The sequence below is a fragment of the Crocuta crocuta genome, unplaced genomic scaffold, assembly GCF_008692635.1.
Source record: "Crocuta crocuta isolate KB4526 unplaced genomic scaffold, BGI_CrCroc_1.0 scaffold363, whole genome shotgun sequence".
Classification (NCBI taxonomy): domain Eukaryota; kingdom Metazoa; phylum Chordata; class Mammalia; order Carnivora; family Hyaenidae; genus Crocuta; species Crocuta crocuta.
In genome coordinates, this window is record NW_027531626.1 from 411,088 (window position 1) to 427,450 (window position 16,363).

The window sequence follows — 16,363 nt, forward strand, 5'->3', positions numbered from 1 at the left end:
ACCTATCAAAATAATACTAGCATTTTTCACAGAGCTACAACAAACAATCCTAAAATTTGTATGGAACCGGAGAAGACCCTGAATAGCCAAAGCAATCTAGAAAAAGAAAACCAAAGCTGGAGGCATCACAATCCTGGACGTCAAGATGTATTACAAAGCTGTAATCATCAAGACAGTATGGTACTGGCACAAAAACACTCAGATAAAAAGAATAGAATGGAGAACCCAGAAATGGACCCACAAATGTATGGCAAACTTATCTCTGACAAAGCAAGAAAGAATATCCAGTGGAATAAAGATAGTCTCTTCAGCAAATGGTGTTGGGAAAACCAGACAGCAACATGCAGAAAATTGAACCTGAACCACTTTCTTACACCATACACAAAAGTAAACTCTAAATGGATGAAAGACTAAAATGTAAGACAGAAAGCCATCACAATCCTAGAGGAGAAGGCAGGCAAAAACCTCTTTGACCTTGGCCGCGGCAACTTCTAACTCAACATGTCTCCAGAGGCAAGGAAAACAAAAACAAAAATGAACTATTAGGACCTCATCAAAATAAAAATCTTCTGCACAGTGAAGGAAACAATCAGCAAAACTAAAAGGCAACCAGTGGAATGGGAGAAGATACTTGCAAACAACATATCAGATAAAGGGTTAGTATCCAAAATCTATAAAGAGTTTATCAAACTCAATACCCAGAAAACAAATAATCCAGTGAAGAAGTGGGCAAAAAACATGAATAGACACTTGTCCAAAGAAGACATTCAGATGGCCAACAGACCAGAAAAAATGCTCGTCATTCATCATGAGGGAACAAATCAAAACCACAATGAGATACCACTTCACACCCATCAGAATGGGTAACATGGCTAACAACTCAGGCAACAACAGATGTTGGCAAGGATGCAGAGAAAGAGGATCTCTTCTGTACTGCTGGTGGGAATGCAAACTGGTGCAGCCACTCTGGAAAACAGTATGGAAGTTCCTCAAAAAATTAAAAATAGAACTACCATATGACCCAGCAATTGCACTGCTAGGTAGTTTTCCAAGGGATAGAGGTATGCTGTTTTGAAGGGGCACATGCACCCCAATGTTTATAGCAGTGCTATCAACGATAGCCAAAGTATGGAAAGAGCCCAATGTACATCGATGGATGAATGGATAAAGAAGATGTGATACACACACACACAATGGAGTATTACTCGATCAAAAAGAATGAAATCTTGCCATTTGCAACTACGTGGATAGAACTAGAGGGTATTATTCTAAGTAAAATTAGTCACAGAAAGACAGATATCCTATGACTTCACTCATATGAGGACTTTAAGATACAAAGCAGATGAACATCGGGGAATGGAAGCAAAAATAATATAAAAACAGGGAGGGGGGCAAAACATGAGAGACTCTTTTATAAATATAGAGAACAAACAGGGTTGCTGGAGGGGTTGTGAGAGGGGGAATGGGCTAAATGGGTAAGGAGCATTAAGGAATCTACTCCTGAAATTACTGTTGCACCATACTAACTAACTTGTGTGTAAATTAAAAAATAAATTATTAAAATAAAATGTGGGCAAAAGATCTGAACAGGTACCTCACTAAAGACGCTACACAGATGACAAACAAATTTTCGAAAAAATAATGCTCAACATCATTTTTTATTAGGGAATTACAAGTTAAACAACAGTAAGATTCCCCCACATACTTTTTGTTTTCAAAAAAAATTTTTTTAATGTTTGTTTATTTTTGAAGGAGAGAGACAGAGCACAAGTTGGGGAGGGGTAGAAAGATAAGGAGATAGAATCCGAAGTAGGCAGGCTCCAGGCTCTCAGCTGTAAACACAGAGTCTGATGGTGCTGCTTGAACCCGCGAACCATGAGATCATGACCTGAGCCAAAGTTGGTTGCTTAACCGACTGAGCCATGCAGGCACCCCCACCACACGCTTATTAAAATGGCTAAAATCCAAAACACTGACAATGACAAATGATAGTGAGGGTGTGGGGCAACAGGAATTCTAATTTATTGCTGATGGGAAGGCAAAATGGTATAGCTACTTTGGAAAACAGTTTGACACTTCCTTACAGAAGTAAAATACTTTTACCATGCTGCCTAGCACTTGTACTCTTAATATTTACCAAAATGAGTCAAAATTTATCTCTGTATAAAAAAACCTGTGTACAAATGTTTATTGCAATTTTATTTGTAATTTACCAAACTTGGAAGCCACCAAGATATTCTTTAATAGGTAAATGGATAAATTGTGGTATATCCAGCACTAAAAAGAAATGAGCAGGGCACCTGGGTGGCTTAGTCAGTTAAGTGTCAGTTAACTTCACGTCAGGGCATGATCTCACGGTTCCTGGGTTCAAGGCCCATATTGGGCTCTGTGCTGACAGCTCAGAGCCTGGAGCCTGCTTTGGATTCTGTGTCTCCCTCTCTCTCTGTCTCTCCCCTGCTTGCTCTCTCTCTCAAAAATAAATAAACATTAAAAATTAACAAAAAAAGAAATGAGCTATCAAGTCTCAAAAATATTCTGAGGAATCTTAAATGCATTTGGTAATGATTCCAACTTGCAAAAGCTAGTACTGTGATTCCAACTGTATGACATTCTGGGATGGCAAAACTGTGGAGAAAGTAAAAAGATCAGTGGTTCCCTCATGGAGAGAGAAGGAAGGAGGAATCAATGGAACATGGGATTTTTTGGGGCAGTGAAACTATTCTGCATGATTCTATAAAAGTATATACATGATGCAAATTGTGAACCCTAATGTAAAGTATGGACTTCAGTTGATAACATATCAATATTGGTTTATCAATTGTGAAAAATGTACCACACTAATGTAAGATGTTAATAATAGGGGAAATTGGGGAGGTAGGAAGTTATATGGGAGCTCTGTACTTTCTTGAAATAAAACAGTAAAAAAATATATACAAACAATAAAAAAAAATTTAAGTTAAATATTAGCCATCCCATATGTTTCAACTTAAAAGTACATACTCCTTCACTCTTAAGCAAAGTGGTATCAGTCTCGTGCTTCACTCTGGATCCTCTGCCATGCCTGATGTCTTTGAGTCTGGAGACTCTGGTGTAGTATGTCTTTTTTAATTTTTTATTATTTTTTAAATGTTTTTTTAAATTTACTTAGACAGCATGAGCAGGGGAGGGTCAGAGAGAGAGACAGACAGACAGACAGACAGACAGATTCTGAAACAGACTCCAGGTTCTGAGCTAGCTGTCAGCACAGAGCCTGATGCGGGGCTCGAACCCACGAATCATGATATCATGACCTGAGCCAAAGTCGGACGCTTAATCCACTGAGCCACCCAAGGGCCCCTGGTGGTGTAGTGTGTCTAAAGAACAAAATCTCTGCCTCCTTTATTTGTGAGAGGAGTACTTGGGACCTGGTAATCTTGGTAGGGGGCAGGCACATGTGTTTAGCTGTTTCTCATAACAGACTTCCAAGCACTTCCTCTGTGGCTGCCCGCCCTACCGCTCTTTCTTTGAGATAACATGTCTCCACATCCTTAACTTTTCCAGGGTTTTTGTTCACATCCACTTGCTGATTGTGTCTAAGTATCCCTTCATAAGCAAGCACTTTGGTTTTAGCTTCCTCAGCTCTGCAAAATAATTACCATGCTTTGTCAGTTCCACCTCTACAAAAATTTATTGTGTCTTCTATTGTTTTCTTTCGTGTTCTCTTTATTTTGAAGATTTGTATCTTCTTTATTCATTTACTATTGTTTTGGTGAGATTTCCAAAGGAAGTAGAGAAGCATATCTATGTTTATTATGTCTTATTTAACCAGTTTTTTCATTTTCAATGGGATTCTTAAAAATTTTGTTTTCTTCTGTTTTTAAGAACTATACCAATTTATTGATTATATGTATTCTCTTTAGAACTCTGAGGAGTTCTGTTTAGGCGGATGCTACACAAAAATGATGCTTTTTGTTTTTTAAAAATTTTTAACTTATTTTTGAGAGAGAGAGAGTATGAGCACAAGTAGGGGAGTGGGGCAGAGAGAGGGAGAGAGGGAGACACAGAATCTGAAGCAGGCTCCAAGCTCCAAGCTGTCAGCACAGCCCAATGCAGGGCTCAAACCCATGAACCGTGAGATCATGACCTGAGCCAAAGTTAGATGTTCAACCGACTGAGCCACCCAGGTGCCCCCAAAATGATGCTTTTTAAATGACAGACTTAAAATGTCTGGGAAAACAGTGTTTCCAGAATCATAGTTGTGAACTAAATACATGATTTTAGTTATTCACAGGGCTTAGAGCTCCTGCCAGAGGATTGTTACTCTTTGGTCCACCTGGAAATGGAAAAACAATGCTGGTAAGAATTCTTTTAAAATTTGAATATTCTGTTTAGATAATTAGAGATAATATTGTGGGAAAAAAAGTTTACGTTGCCTCTGAGTTACTTTTATGATATTTTTTGCCGTAGTATGCTTCTCCTAAGTTTTTAAACGTGTTTTCAATGAAGAAATAGATGGAAAGCACATTATGTTCTCTCAAGTAGTATGTTTTGGAATGGTTAAATTTAACAATGTAATTTTCGTTAATTTCCCAAGTTAAATAATAACATTTTTATCTCAAAAGAGCTTACCTTCCTATATTGGGTATCTTCCTATCCCTTGATTTTTTTTTTCTTTCCTAAATTAACAGCTTTATTTAAATATTCAGCAAAGAGGCGCATGGGTGGCTCAGTCTGTTAAGCGTCTGACTCTTGATTTTGGCTCAGGTCATGATCTCAGTTTGTGAGTTTGAGCCCCATGTCAGGCTCCGAGCTGACAGTGTGGCCTGTTTGGGATTCTCCCTCTTTCCTCTCTCTCTACGTCTCCCCTGCCTGAGCTTTCTCTCTCTCTCAAAATAAATAAAAACTGTAAATAATCAGGATAATACACTTTTTTCTTTCTTTTTTATTGAAGCATAATTGACCTACAATATTTTTTTTTTCAGTACCTTTTGCCCAAGTTTTTACTGGGATCTGGATACCTCTTCGGTACAGTTCTTTTAGAGGAGAAAAGTAAGGAGGCAAAGAGTTTAGCTGTTTGTCTTTCTCCAACCAGTTATCTTTCTATATTTAAAAAGGGAATAACACCCTTTTTAAAAAAAACCTCTTCCTGTCCATCTCCCTTAGAAAAAATAAGGAGAATGGAAAGAAGGGAAAGAAGCATAGCTCTTCCTAGACCTTTTCCTCATTGCTGAGAAGAAACACATTGATTGCTACATATCAGGAATTGTGTCATATTTTATATTTTTTGGAAAATCTTTTCTAGTGTTTAAATTGACTAAATGTGGTTCTTTTTTTAAAAAATTTTTAATGTTTATTTGAGGGAGAGTGAGAGGGAGGGGTAGCACGAGTGAGGGAGGGGCATAGAGAGAGAAGGAGACACAGATTCGGAAGCAGGCTCCAGGCTCCAAACTGGCAGCACAGAGCCTGATGTGGGGCTCAAACGAACAAGCCGTGAAGTTATGACCTGAGCCGAAGTTGGATATTTAACTGACTGAGCCATGTGGACACCCCTCAAATGTGGTTCTTTTTAAAGGAAGATAGTGAACTAATACAATGTTTTGTCCTTGTGATTTTTAAGGCTAAAGCAGTAGCTGCAGAATCTAATGCAACCTTCTTCAATATAAGTGCTGCAAGTTTAACTTCAAAATATGTGAGTGTTCTTTTCTCAGTATTGTCATATTTTATGTTGCTGTCTAACTGTAACTAAGTATAAATGGTAATAACATTACACAAAAAATATTTTTGAGTTTTATATCTATTATTTAGATATGATGGACATTAATCACTCTTCACAACAAAGTTAGGCTCTTTTAAAGTTAGAATTGTGCTGTCAAATACTGTTTTAGTTTGCTGGGGCTGTGTAACAAAGTACCATCAACACAACAGAAATTTATTGTTGTATAGTTTTGAAGACTAGAAGTCCAAGATCAGGTATTGGCAGAGTTCTCATTTTGATAAAGTAATTAAAAGTAACTGTTAAATGATACCTCTTTTCTTGGTTATATTTTATTTTCTATGTGGAATTGTGTAAGTGAATTGTTATTAAAGCAGGTGTACCCAACATCATACACATAGTATAATGGAAAACACGGTCTTGGAAGTTAGGAGATAGAGATTCCAACATAACTGTTGGGTACTGACTGGCCTTAAGAAAATACCACTTTTAGGCCTCAGTTCATTTATAAAAAATTGTGGTAAGCAGGTGATCTCTTACAGGTCCTTCAGAATATTTGCTCTGTGATTCTAACTATGAGGCCATTCTTTTTTTTTAGTTAAGTTTTTAATTTAAAAAATGATGCCACTTAGAGGATGGAGGAGTTTTTACACTGGATTACCCCAAGCCTCATGACCCTTTTATTAGTTGCTTTTAATGCATCGAATTGTTTTATTAGAACGTTTTAGACCCTGGAGTGTCACAAGGGGTGTTTATAAACCTCCTTGGCTACCTAGAAATACTTTCATACTTTTTGTCACTGATACTGTGACAGTTAATTTAAGTTTAGTAGAGCACTTGGCAACTTAACTGGTCTATAAATGTACCCTGCAACCGAGGGCTTAAGAAATATGTACAGTATCTCTTTTCTCCCCTAATGTTCTGTCTCCTCACTAGTTGCACCCCTAATAGTTCTTCCATTCTCAAGTCTTAGGAGTGTAGGGTCAAGCAAAACAGAGATCGATTTCATTTTATTTTTTTTGATTTTTTTTTGATTTTTTTTTTTTTTACAAATAGTTTATTGTCAAATTAGTTTCCACATAACACTCAGTGCTCATCCCCACAAGTGTCCTCCTCCATGCCCATCCCCCCCTCCCCCCCACGTCCATCAGTCCTCAGTTTTTGTCAGCATTCAAGAGTCTCTCATGGTTTGCCTCTCTCCCTTTCCCCCACCATTTCCGCCCTTCTTCTCCCCCTTGTTCCTCCGTCAAGTTCCTCCTAATCCTCCTATACATGCAAACATATATTTGTCCTTCTCTGCCTCATTTTTTAAAGTATTTACCAGACCAGTCCTAGTTTCAGCACCAAAAAAATAAAAAATAAAGTACTTAGACTGTATTAAGTAATAGTCTTTTTTTTCTCTTTTATAAGGGACAGTTCAGTAACCCTCCTCCCCCAATTTCTTAAACCAAATCTTTGGTTGTTGCAAAGAAAGGAAATTAAATTCCTAGATTCTACACTTTCAGTGATGAAATTTAAACAGCTGGAATAATGTTGCATTTTATGTATACTATAGTGTATAATGCCTTGTTTTTAGGTGGGAGAAGGAGAGAAATTGGTGAGAGCTCTTTTTGCTGTGGCTCGAGAACTTCAGCCTTCTATAATTTTTATAGGTAAGAACATGTTTTCTAACTATGTTAGTTGAATATTTATGAAATTCCCCTCTCCAAATCTGAGTGATATGATAAGAAAGATTATTCAGAAGGAAAACGTTTTCAGGAAGTGCAGCGTTAAAGACTAATGAATTGCTTAGGACCCACAATATTAATAACTTAAGTACTAAACTAGATTAATCTCAGAGGACTCATGTATAGCTTGGCTTTAAATTAAAGTCTTATCCTTTTATTTCCTTTAGATGAAGTTGATAGTCTTTTGTGTGAAAGAAGAGAAGGAGAACATGATGCTAGTAGACGTCTAAAAACTGAATTTCTAATAGAATTTGATGGTGTAAGTATTGATTATGGTATTTTTAAGGTAGCATCTTAGTGTATATATTTTCCAATTAAATGACTCAAGTTAGAAGTACAGATATCTTTATCATATTTTTGTTATCACTTTACCTAAAAGTATTGAAAACTATTTTTGTCTTATAGGTACAATCTGCTGGAGATGACAGAGTGCTTGTAATGGGTGCAACTAACAGGCCACAAGAGCTTGATGAGGCTGTTCTCAGGTATAGGGATTTATGTAGAAACACATATCAGTTACAGGTGTATTTGCTCCTGTGTTCATATCATATGTCTTATTTCCTTCAGTCTCAATTTGAAGACCAATCATTTCCCTTTTGTTATTCATCCTTTGGCCTCTTGTTACCAACTAAAGATTTTGAAGACAGAGGCAACATGATACACGAAAACTAGTTTTCACTTTGGCTGCAGGCAACTTGTTTATTTCTTCTGATTAGGATTAAATTATCTTAAAACCAGAATTGATTCTTACGCTTCTTTTACTGGGCTTCCTGAAAAGCCAATAAAAGCAGGATTCATGGAAACTATGCTTTGTGTTCTTGTATGATTGAACAAATTTATTCTCTTCCTACTAGAAAGATGGTTTGACTAAGCATAAAATTCTTGGGCCTCCCTTTCTTTTCCTGATGAATTTATTACATTGCTCCATTGTTTCTAGGATTAAATGTTGCAGTGTAAAAGTCTGAAGCCGGCCTGCTTTTTATTCACATTTATGGATTAGCTTGATTTTTTTTTCTCTTTACTGGATGTAATTTTTAACCATTGAAATCTAGTTATTTGAAAAAGATGTTGATCTGTGTTTATTTTTTCTGGGATTTGGTGTTTAAATTGAGAGTTAGGAACCTCTTTTGTTTTAGGAACATTATTTTTAATACTACCTTTAATTGTTTTTTCCTGATATATTATTCTGGTTTTTTTCTTTCACACAATTTATGCATTGTTTTGCATCTTTTTGTCTTCCATACCTTTAATATCCTTTCTAATCCTTCTTAACTCTTAGGTCTTTTTGTTTGTTTGTTTGTCTTCTTGTTTGTTGTCCTTATTTCTTACTGGGTTTCTGTCCAATCTTCTTTGTGCTACTACTCTTGTAATCTCTGTGTCTTTGGTGGTTTTCTTCTTCCTTTTCATTGCTTTCCGGATCTCTGCATTCCCATTTTTCATCTTCTGTTGTCTTAATTCCTTGAGCTTTTGTATATCATTGCCCTGAGACTTTATAGCTCATTGAGCTCTTGTTTCATAAAAGATTTTTTTTTATTAAATAATTTTATTTCACAGAAATATATTTGGTCACAAATTTAATTTGCTCTATGACAATATCTTATTGTGTATATTCTCTATATTTATTATAATTGTTTCCCTTTTTTTAGCACTTAAAAGAATAGCCATGTGCTTTTGCCTGTTTTGCTTACTATTTTTATTTCAATAAAGGGGAGTTTTCTTGGAAAACCTAGTTGTGGAGTCATACTATAGGAGAATGGCTACAGAGCAAGTATCTTGAGTTGTTGTCTGAATACACTGGATTATCAGGCAGTCTCCCTGAGTCACAGTCAAACCATACCTGATTAAGATTAGTCAATGCAAGACAGTTTGTGATCTTGCCGGACTGATTGATGTCTTCTTACAAAGATGATGTGTCTTCGAGTTTCTCTGTTCAGCCTTACCTGGCTTGCAATTCCCCTGCTCCTGCCTGACTAGGTTTCACATGATTTGCAGAGTGGTTCTTCACATGCTTATTTATATATGGGGGTTGGCTTTATGCCTCCTCAGATTGTGCTCTGTTTCCTTTGGAAAACTCTGTGCTCAGATAGCTGTGTCCGGAATCTATAGCAGCAGATCCTGTGTGTATCCTCTTTTGCCACTATAATTTTCAGTGCCCTAGGTAGCCCTTCTTTCTACACTTTAGTTGTGTAAATGTTACCTAGTTTGTTGATAATGAAGTTTGCATTTCTGTTTCTGTGGTCCTTTTTGATTTTAGTTGTTTTCCGTTTCAAGAAGACAGCGGAGATCTCTTTATTCTGCTTCTCATACCAAATTTTTTGTTTTAATAGCATTATTGCTATTAAAACCATATAGGAACATGACAATATTGAATTAAGGATTTTTAAACATTATCTAGAGAGTTTTAAAGAGTAACTCACGGGGCACCTGGCTGGCTCAGTCGTGTGACTCTTTATCTTGGGGTTATGAGTTCAAGACTCATGTTGGGTGTAGAGGTTATGTAAAAATAAAGCCTTAAATAACTTTATACTTTAATGACTACTAAAATGCATTCAGATACCTTGACTATTCTACTTAAAACCTTATTCTTGTCATTTGCTACTTGAACAGAGTTACCTGTAAATTCAAAACTATGTTTCTGAAGTTGTTCCGATCCTTTTTTTTAGGCGTTTCATCAAACGGGTATATGTGTCTTTACCAAATGAAGAGGTATGTGTCTATGTTTGAATTTTTTTTTTTAACACAGAAACCAGGACTACCATCTTGACAATAGTGATCTTCCAATTATTGGTACAGCCAGGTTGGAAAACAATTTGGCAATTTCTTAAAAAGATAAATGTAAACTTGCCATAAGACCCGATAAGTCCATTCCTAAGAATTTTCCCAAGACAGGTGAAAACATATGTCTACACAAAGACATGTAAAAGAATTTTTATAGCACCGTTATAAATAATAGCCAAGAACTGTAAGGAGTCTAAAACGTTCATATATTAGACAATGGATAAGCAAATATGGTTTATACATTTAGTGGAATACTGTTTAGCAAATAAAAGGGTTGAGATACTTACATATGCTGTAATATGGAAAAACCTCAAAAACATACTAAGTGAAAGACACCAGATGTAAATGATAATCTATCATGTGATTCCATTTGTATGAAATGTCCAGAAAAGGGAAATTCCTAGAAACAAAGGAAATTGTGGTTTGCAAAGGCTAGAGATGGGAGTGGGGACTAACTGCAAATAGGCATGATTACACTTTTTGGGGTGATAGAAATATTCTAAAAGTGGATTTTGGTGATGGTTGCAAAACTGTATATTTATTAAAAATCACTGAATGTTTCACTTACAATGGGGAGAATAGTGTTATATGAATTCATACTTCATATAAAGTGTTTTTTTAAAAATCGTGGTTGTCTAGCTCAGACCCTTAACATCCTTATTAATAGCAGCGGCTAATTCGTAGTGCCTTATTTGGATTATCTTTAAGTCTCTCAAGAACTCTCAAAAAATGGTAGTTTTAACTCTAATTTACAGACATGAGTGAAGCTCTAAGAATTAGAGTGATTCATGTGTGATCATTCAGCTCATAAATAAGAGTCAGGATTTGGATCAAATTTTCGGATATTTCATTAAGCTAATTCTTCAGACTGATACTTTTTTAATATTTCTTCTCAGACACGACTACTTTTACTTAAAAATCTATTATGTAAACAAGGAAGCCCATTGACCCAAAAAGAACTAGCACAACTTGCTAGGTGAGTAATTTGATTTGGTTTATCTTAAAACTTTTTTTTTTTTTTTAAGAATTCTTCTTCTTTTTTGTTTAAAGTAAATTCAAGTATGAAATGAGTAATTTTTTTTCAGAAAACTGCTTGTCTTATTCTCTGCGTCCTTTATGTTTTTTTATCTCTCGTTGTTACCTAAATTTAAATTTATAGATCCTCTACAAGACATGACCTAAATATCTGATGGCAGTACATGCTTTTTATAAATTTATTAAAACTTACAAGTGGTATTAAAATAGTTTAAAAATTTTAAGACTCTTATCTCTGCCCACACCAACACAAATATTTTCATATAAATTTGTACTTTATGTTGCACATCATTTTTTTAAGTTTCACATCTTCATTTATAAGTGGTGTACTTAAGTAGAAACTGAATATAGGAGATGCACTTATTGAATTTTAGTCACTGAAAAATCTCACAAAGTAATTTTGAAGTATGTGAATAGCTAGTAATTTTAGTAAACACTCTGAGTCCCAGGATACCTATGAAGAAAGAATGAATTCAATACTTGGAAATATTGAGGTTGTTCTTTGTAATTTCAGTAAAGAATTCAACTAATAATGTTTGATCTCTATAGTTATTTAACATAGTATATGATAAGTAAATGCTTTCTTTTCCTGTTTTATTTTCTTCTTCCTCTTTGCCCTCCCTAGTTCTTAGTTCCCTTTGATAATCTCTTGGCTGCCCAGGACTCTCCACTGTGGCATCCCATTCAGGTGTGCCTCTTTTTGCCAATGTCTTCTACCCCAGACCCTTCCTTCGCCCTGTCTGTCCTGTATTTAAAGAAATGTACCTTGGCCGCCTGACTGGCTCTGTCAGTAGAGCATGCAGCTCTTGATCTCAGGGTTCTGAGTTCAGGCCCCACATTAGGTGCAGAGCTTACTTGAAAAAATTTAAAAAAATTTTAATTAAAAAAAAAAGGAATCTACCTTGATTGGCAGTGTTCTTTGTCAAGATAAAGAAATATTAACTTCAGTTAATGACAGTTAACTGTCAGTTGGCCAGCAATGGCTTATGGCTGTTGTATTTACAATTTAATGGAGCTTCCTGGAGATATGCCTTAATCTAAAGGAATGGTTCTTATGATGAAAATTTGCGACATTCATTCTAAGGAGCCTGCCTGCCATAGATGGTTTTGTTTGTTTTCAGCAAGTGGACCTTCCTGTGCCCTAAAATCAAAGTGCGTAGCTGTCTGCTTGATGACAGAGGCAAACTAGATTTTACCCTCTTTCTACACAGAGGAGTTTAAATCTGCAAAGATGAAAATAATTTGCTCTTTCTTCCTTTCCATTCTCAGAATGACTGATGGATATTCAGGAAGTGATCTAACAGCCTTGGCAAAAGATGCAGCACTGGGTCCTATCCGAGGTATGTGTACAGAGCTTGAAACATTTAGACCTATTTACTAGACCACTTTCAAAGTTTAAGAAACCCTATTGAGAAGTGTTTTTTTGTTTGTTTGTTTTTAGGTAGTAGTAGGAGAGCATTGAAGCTGCTGGAAAACTTGAAACAAAGTAGTTTCTTTTTCTTTTTTTTTTTTTTTAAATTTTTAATGTTTATTCTTTAGAGAGAGAGAGAAGGAGACAGAGCATGAGGGGGGAGGGGCAGAGAGAGAGGGAGTCACAGTGTCCGAAGCAGGTTCCAGGCTCTGAGCTGTCAGCACAGAGCTCAGGATGAACCGCGAGATCATGACCCAAGTCGAAGCTGGACACTTAATCAACCGAGCCATCTAGGCATCCTGGTATGAAGTAGTTTCTAGACTGAATGTAAAGGGCCTGGTAAATATTTTAGGCTTGTGGGGCCGCATATGCTCTTCATTTCATATTCTTTTGTGTTATTGTTTGTTTTTAAAAAAAAAAACCAAAAATGTGAAACCATTCTTAACTCACAGACCATACAGAGACAGTCCATGGGGTCAGTAGACTGTGACCTCTATTATAAACAACAGGTTTCAGTTTTTTATTTTAATTAAAAAATTTTTATTATTGAAATATAGTTAACATACAAGATTATATTTATTTCAGTACACATAGTGATTAGCTCTGTACATTAAACAATATTCACCTTGATAAATTATCATCTGTCATATGTTTCACTTTTTTTTTTTTTTTTTAAGTTTTTTAATGTTTATTTTATTTTTGGGAGAGTGTGAGCTGGGGAAGGGCATGGAGGGAGACACAGAATCCAAAGTAGGCTCCAGGCTCTGGGGTGTCAGCACAGAGCCCACTACGGAGCTGGAACTCATGAACTATGAGATCATGACCTGAGGTGAAGTCAGACGCTTAACCGACTGAGCCACCCAGCCACCTCTGTTTCCCTTCGTGATAGTAGGTAGCCAGCAGAAAACATAAAGGAAAAGAAAATATTTTTAAGAAGCAGAAAAGAAAAATAAAGGGAAAATGTTCTTACTTGCTTTTGGGCTTTTTTCAACTTCGATACTCTGATATCACTTGAAATTAAAGTATCTAAGAGAAGTTTTTACTTGTATTATTATATCTTTTGAGGAATTGCTTTGTGTTGATTCATGGTTATTTGTTGATTCTGAAAATACCATTCTGATACCACTTTAGACTAGATATTCTCAGCTGCTTTTCCACAGGCAGCATGGGCAGTGGATGGGTGAGGCTCTTAACTATGCACTCAGATTGCTGGCTGTGGTGATAAAATAGAACATGGAACATGCAGCTTCTAGAACACATCTTGTGCAATAAGACAGTGTACTGACTCAGAATTGCTGCTTTGGAGAAAAATAAGTATAACCTTGAAAATATATTTTGAGATTCTGGGCAAAGCATTCTAGTCAAACAAACTCTTGCTGCTAGAGGCATAAAATCTTGTTCAGATAGTGGACTCAAACAGTAGCTAATATATAAACCATTTGTATTTTTTCAGAATATTTTAGCTATTATTTTGAAGCAGACAAAAGCTGTTGGCTTAAAAAAAAAATAACCTAGAGCCTTTGTAAAGAACAAGTTGAATCTTTTAAGTTCCCTCTCAGATTTGTAAAATTTATGAATCTTAGGCAATATGCAAAGAAATTGAATGCCTCTCAGTTACTAAGAAGGAATATTATTCTAAGCATTTATAAATTGTGCTTAATATTGTGTGTCTTTTAATATAAATAATTTATATCAAGCATGTACTTTTAGACCATTGTACTTGGTTTTGCTTTTCAGCAATTTAAACTTAGAAATCTTTTATTTTAAGTGGCTGTCTTATATTTTACAGAACTGAAACCAGAACAAGTAAAGAATATGTCTGCCAGCGAGGTATACTGTTTTATAATTATCTTTTCTTTGCTCTGATTCTCTGTATTGTAAGACTCCTCTTTTATGTGGATTTTTGTCTCTGATTTGTTTAGAAGCCAGAAGAAGTTATCTTTGCTTCATTTCAAAATACAGAGGCATATCAAATTACAGTCTCTTACAGTGTTCTTTGGTAATGGACAAAAAACATTGTACATAGTCATTAAGTCATTTTCTGTCAAATCATGTTATGTAACTACTAAACAGAAGAAAATCATGGAAAACTTGAGGATTTTACCCTTTCTAACAAGTTAATCCCTTGGTATTCTATTAGTTTTTCAGTGTTTGTTTTCCTCTTTATAAAAGCAATACCATTGTAATGTAATTCATTACCTTTTGTTAATGTGGTAGGCCCTCTTATGAGGTTTCTTTTGAAAAAGATTGCCTGGAAAGTATAAAGTTGGATATGCAGAATGATCATAATAACTATGTAAGCAAACTTTTAAAATCAGTCTTAAATTATATTTGTAACTTACATGTCAGATATTTTTTACTGCCCAAGTTTCACTAGCTATTAAAGGGACAGTGAGCTGTTAACATAGAGTGAAAGTATTGAGAACATTTTGGCAGTCTTTTTTCTCTAAGCTTCCAAGTAAACTTAGTTGTTTTCAGTATCTTGTGCATGGTAGTTAATCAACTACATTACTAAGAATGCCTTCATACTTATTGTACCACCACTCCATTTATTTTATTAAATTTATTTTTATTAAAACAATTTTTTTTAACATTTATTTTTGAGAGAGACAGAGCACAAGTGGGGGAGGGGCAGAGAGAGAGGGAGATACAGAATCTGAAGCAGGCTCCAGGCTATGAGCTGTCAGGACAGATGCAGGGCTCGAACTCACAAACTGTGAGATCATGACCTGATTCGAAGTCAGACGCTTAACCCTACTGAGTCACCCAGGCGCCCCCACTATTCCGTTTTAAAAGTCTTGTTTGTCTAAAGTGTGTTTGATATGAATGAAGCTGAGGAATAGAGAATTCCACATACCTTCTTTGGTATCTAGCTTAAAAATTCACATTTATTTACTTTTAAATGTTTTTTTTTTTTTTTTTTTTTTTTTTATAGACANTTTTTTTTTTTTTTTTTTTTTAGAGAGAGTATGCACAGGGGAGGGGCAGAGAGGGAGACAGAGGATCTTAAGCAGATTCTGTACTGTCATTGCAAAGCCCAGCACAGGGCTTGATCTCACTAACCAAGAGATCATGACCTGAACAGAAACCAAGAGACAGCCCCTTAACTGACTGAGCCATCCAGGCACCCCTTAAATATTCACATTTAAAGTGTGAGTCCCAAGTCCCTTTTATCTGATTTATAATTTTAATTCCACATATCTTAATTCTCTTTTATATGTAAGTACTATATAATTTGTGTTCCCAAAGTGTCATGTGGATTTTTAAAAATAGTTTTAGGTATAATTTATTAACAACATCCCACAAACATATTACTTTTTTAATGATAATATAGCATAAACCTGATAGTATGTGACTGCTTAGGGAAGAGAAATTCTTATGAATCCCTTTTTTTTTTTTTTTTTTTTGAGAGAATGAGAGAGAGAGAGAGAGTGCAGGTGTGAGAGAGGGGCAGAGGGAGAGAAAGAGAGACTCTTAAGCAGGCTCCATGCTCAGTATGGAGTCCATGCAGGTCTTGATCCCACAACCCTGAGATCATGACCTGAGTTTAAATTGGGAGTCGGACATTCAACTGACTAAACCATCCAGGCACCCTGGTCCATTTTTCCCCCTCAACTCTGTCCATTATTAATTTGATGAGAAAAGAGACCTGTTTTCTACTGATAGTAGCTCTAACCTTTGTCCTTTGTCTATATCTTACCCATTCCATGTATGCATATG

The 16,363-nt window shown here is 35.7% G+C and overlaps 1 protein-coding gene across 1 annotated transcript in view; it reads left to right on the forward strand.

Annotated features, from left to right (window-relative positions):
- SPAST (spastin) overlaps positions 1-16,363 on the forward strand; it is a 55,041-nt gene that overhangs the window by 33,812 nt on the left and 4,866 nt on the right. The window contains exons 10-18 of the mRNA XM_077772796.1: positions 4,261-4,335; positions 5,597-5,668; positions 7,269-7,344; positions 7,587-7,678; positions 7,825-7,904; positions 10,083-10,125; positions 11,094-11,173; positions 12,502-12,572; positions 14,433-14,473. Of these exons, the coding sequence (XP_077628922.1) occupies positions 4,261-4,335; positions 5,597-5,668; positions 7,269-7,344; positions 7,587-7,678; positions 7,825-7,904; positions 10,083-10,125; positions 11,094-11,173; positions 12,502-12,572; positions 14,433-14,473 (630 nt within the window). The remainder of the gene's footprint in view (positions 1-4,260; positions 4,336-5,596; positions 5,669-7,268; positions 7,345-7,586; positions 7,679-7,824; positions 7,905-10,082; positions 10,126-11,093; positions 11,174-12,501; positions 12,573-14,432; positions 14,474-16,363) is intronic.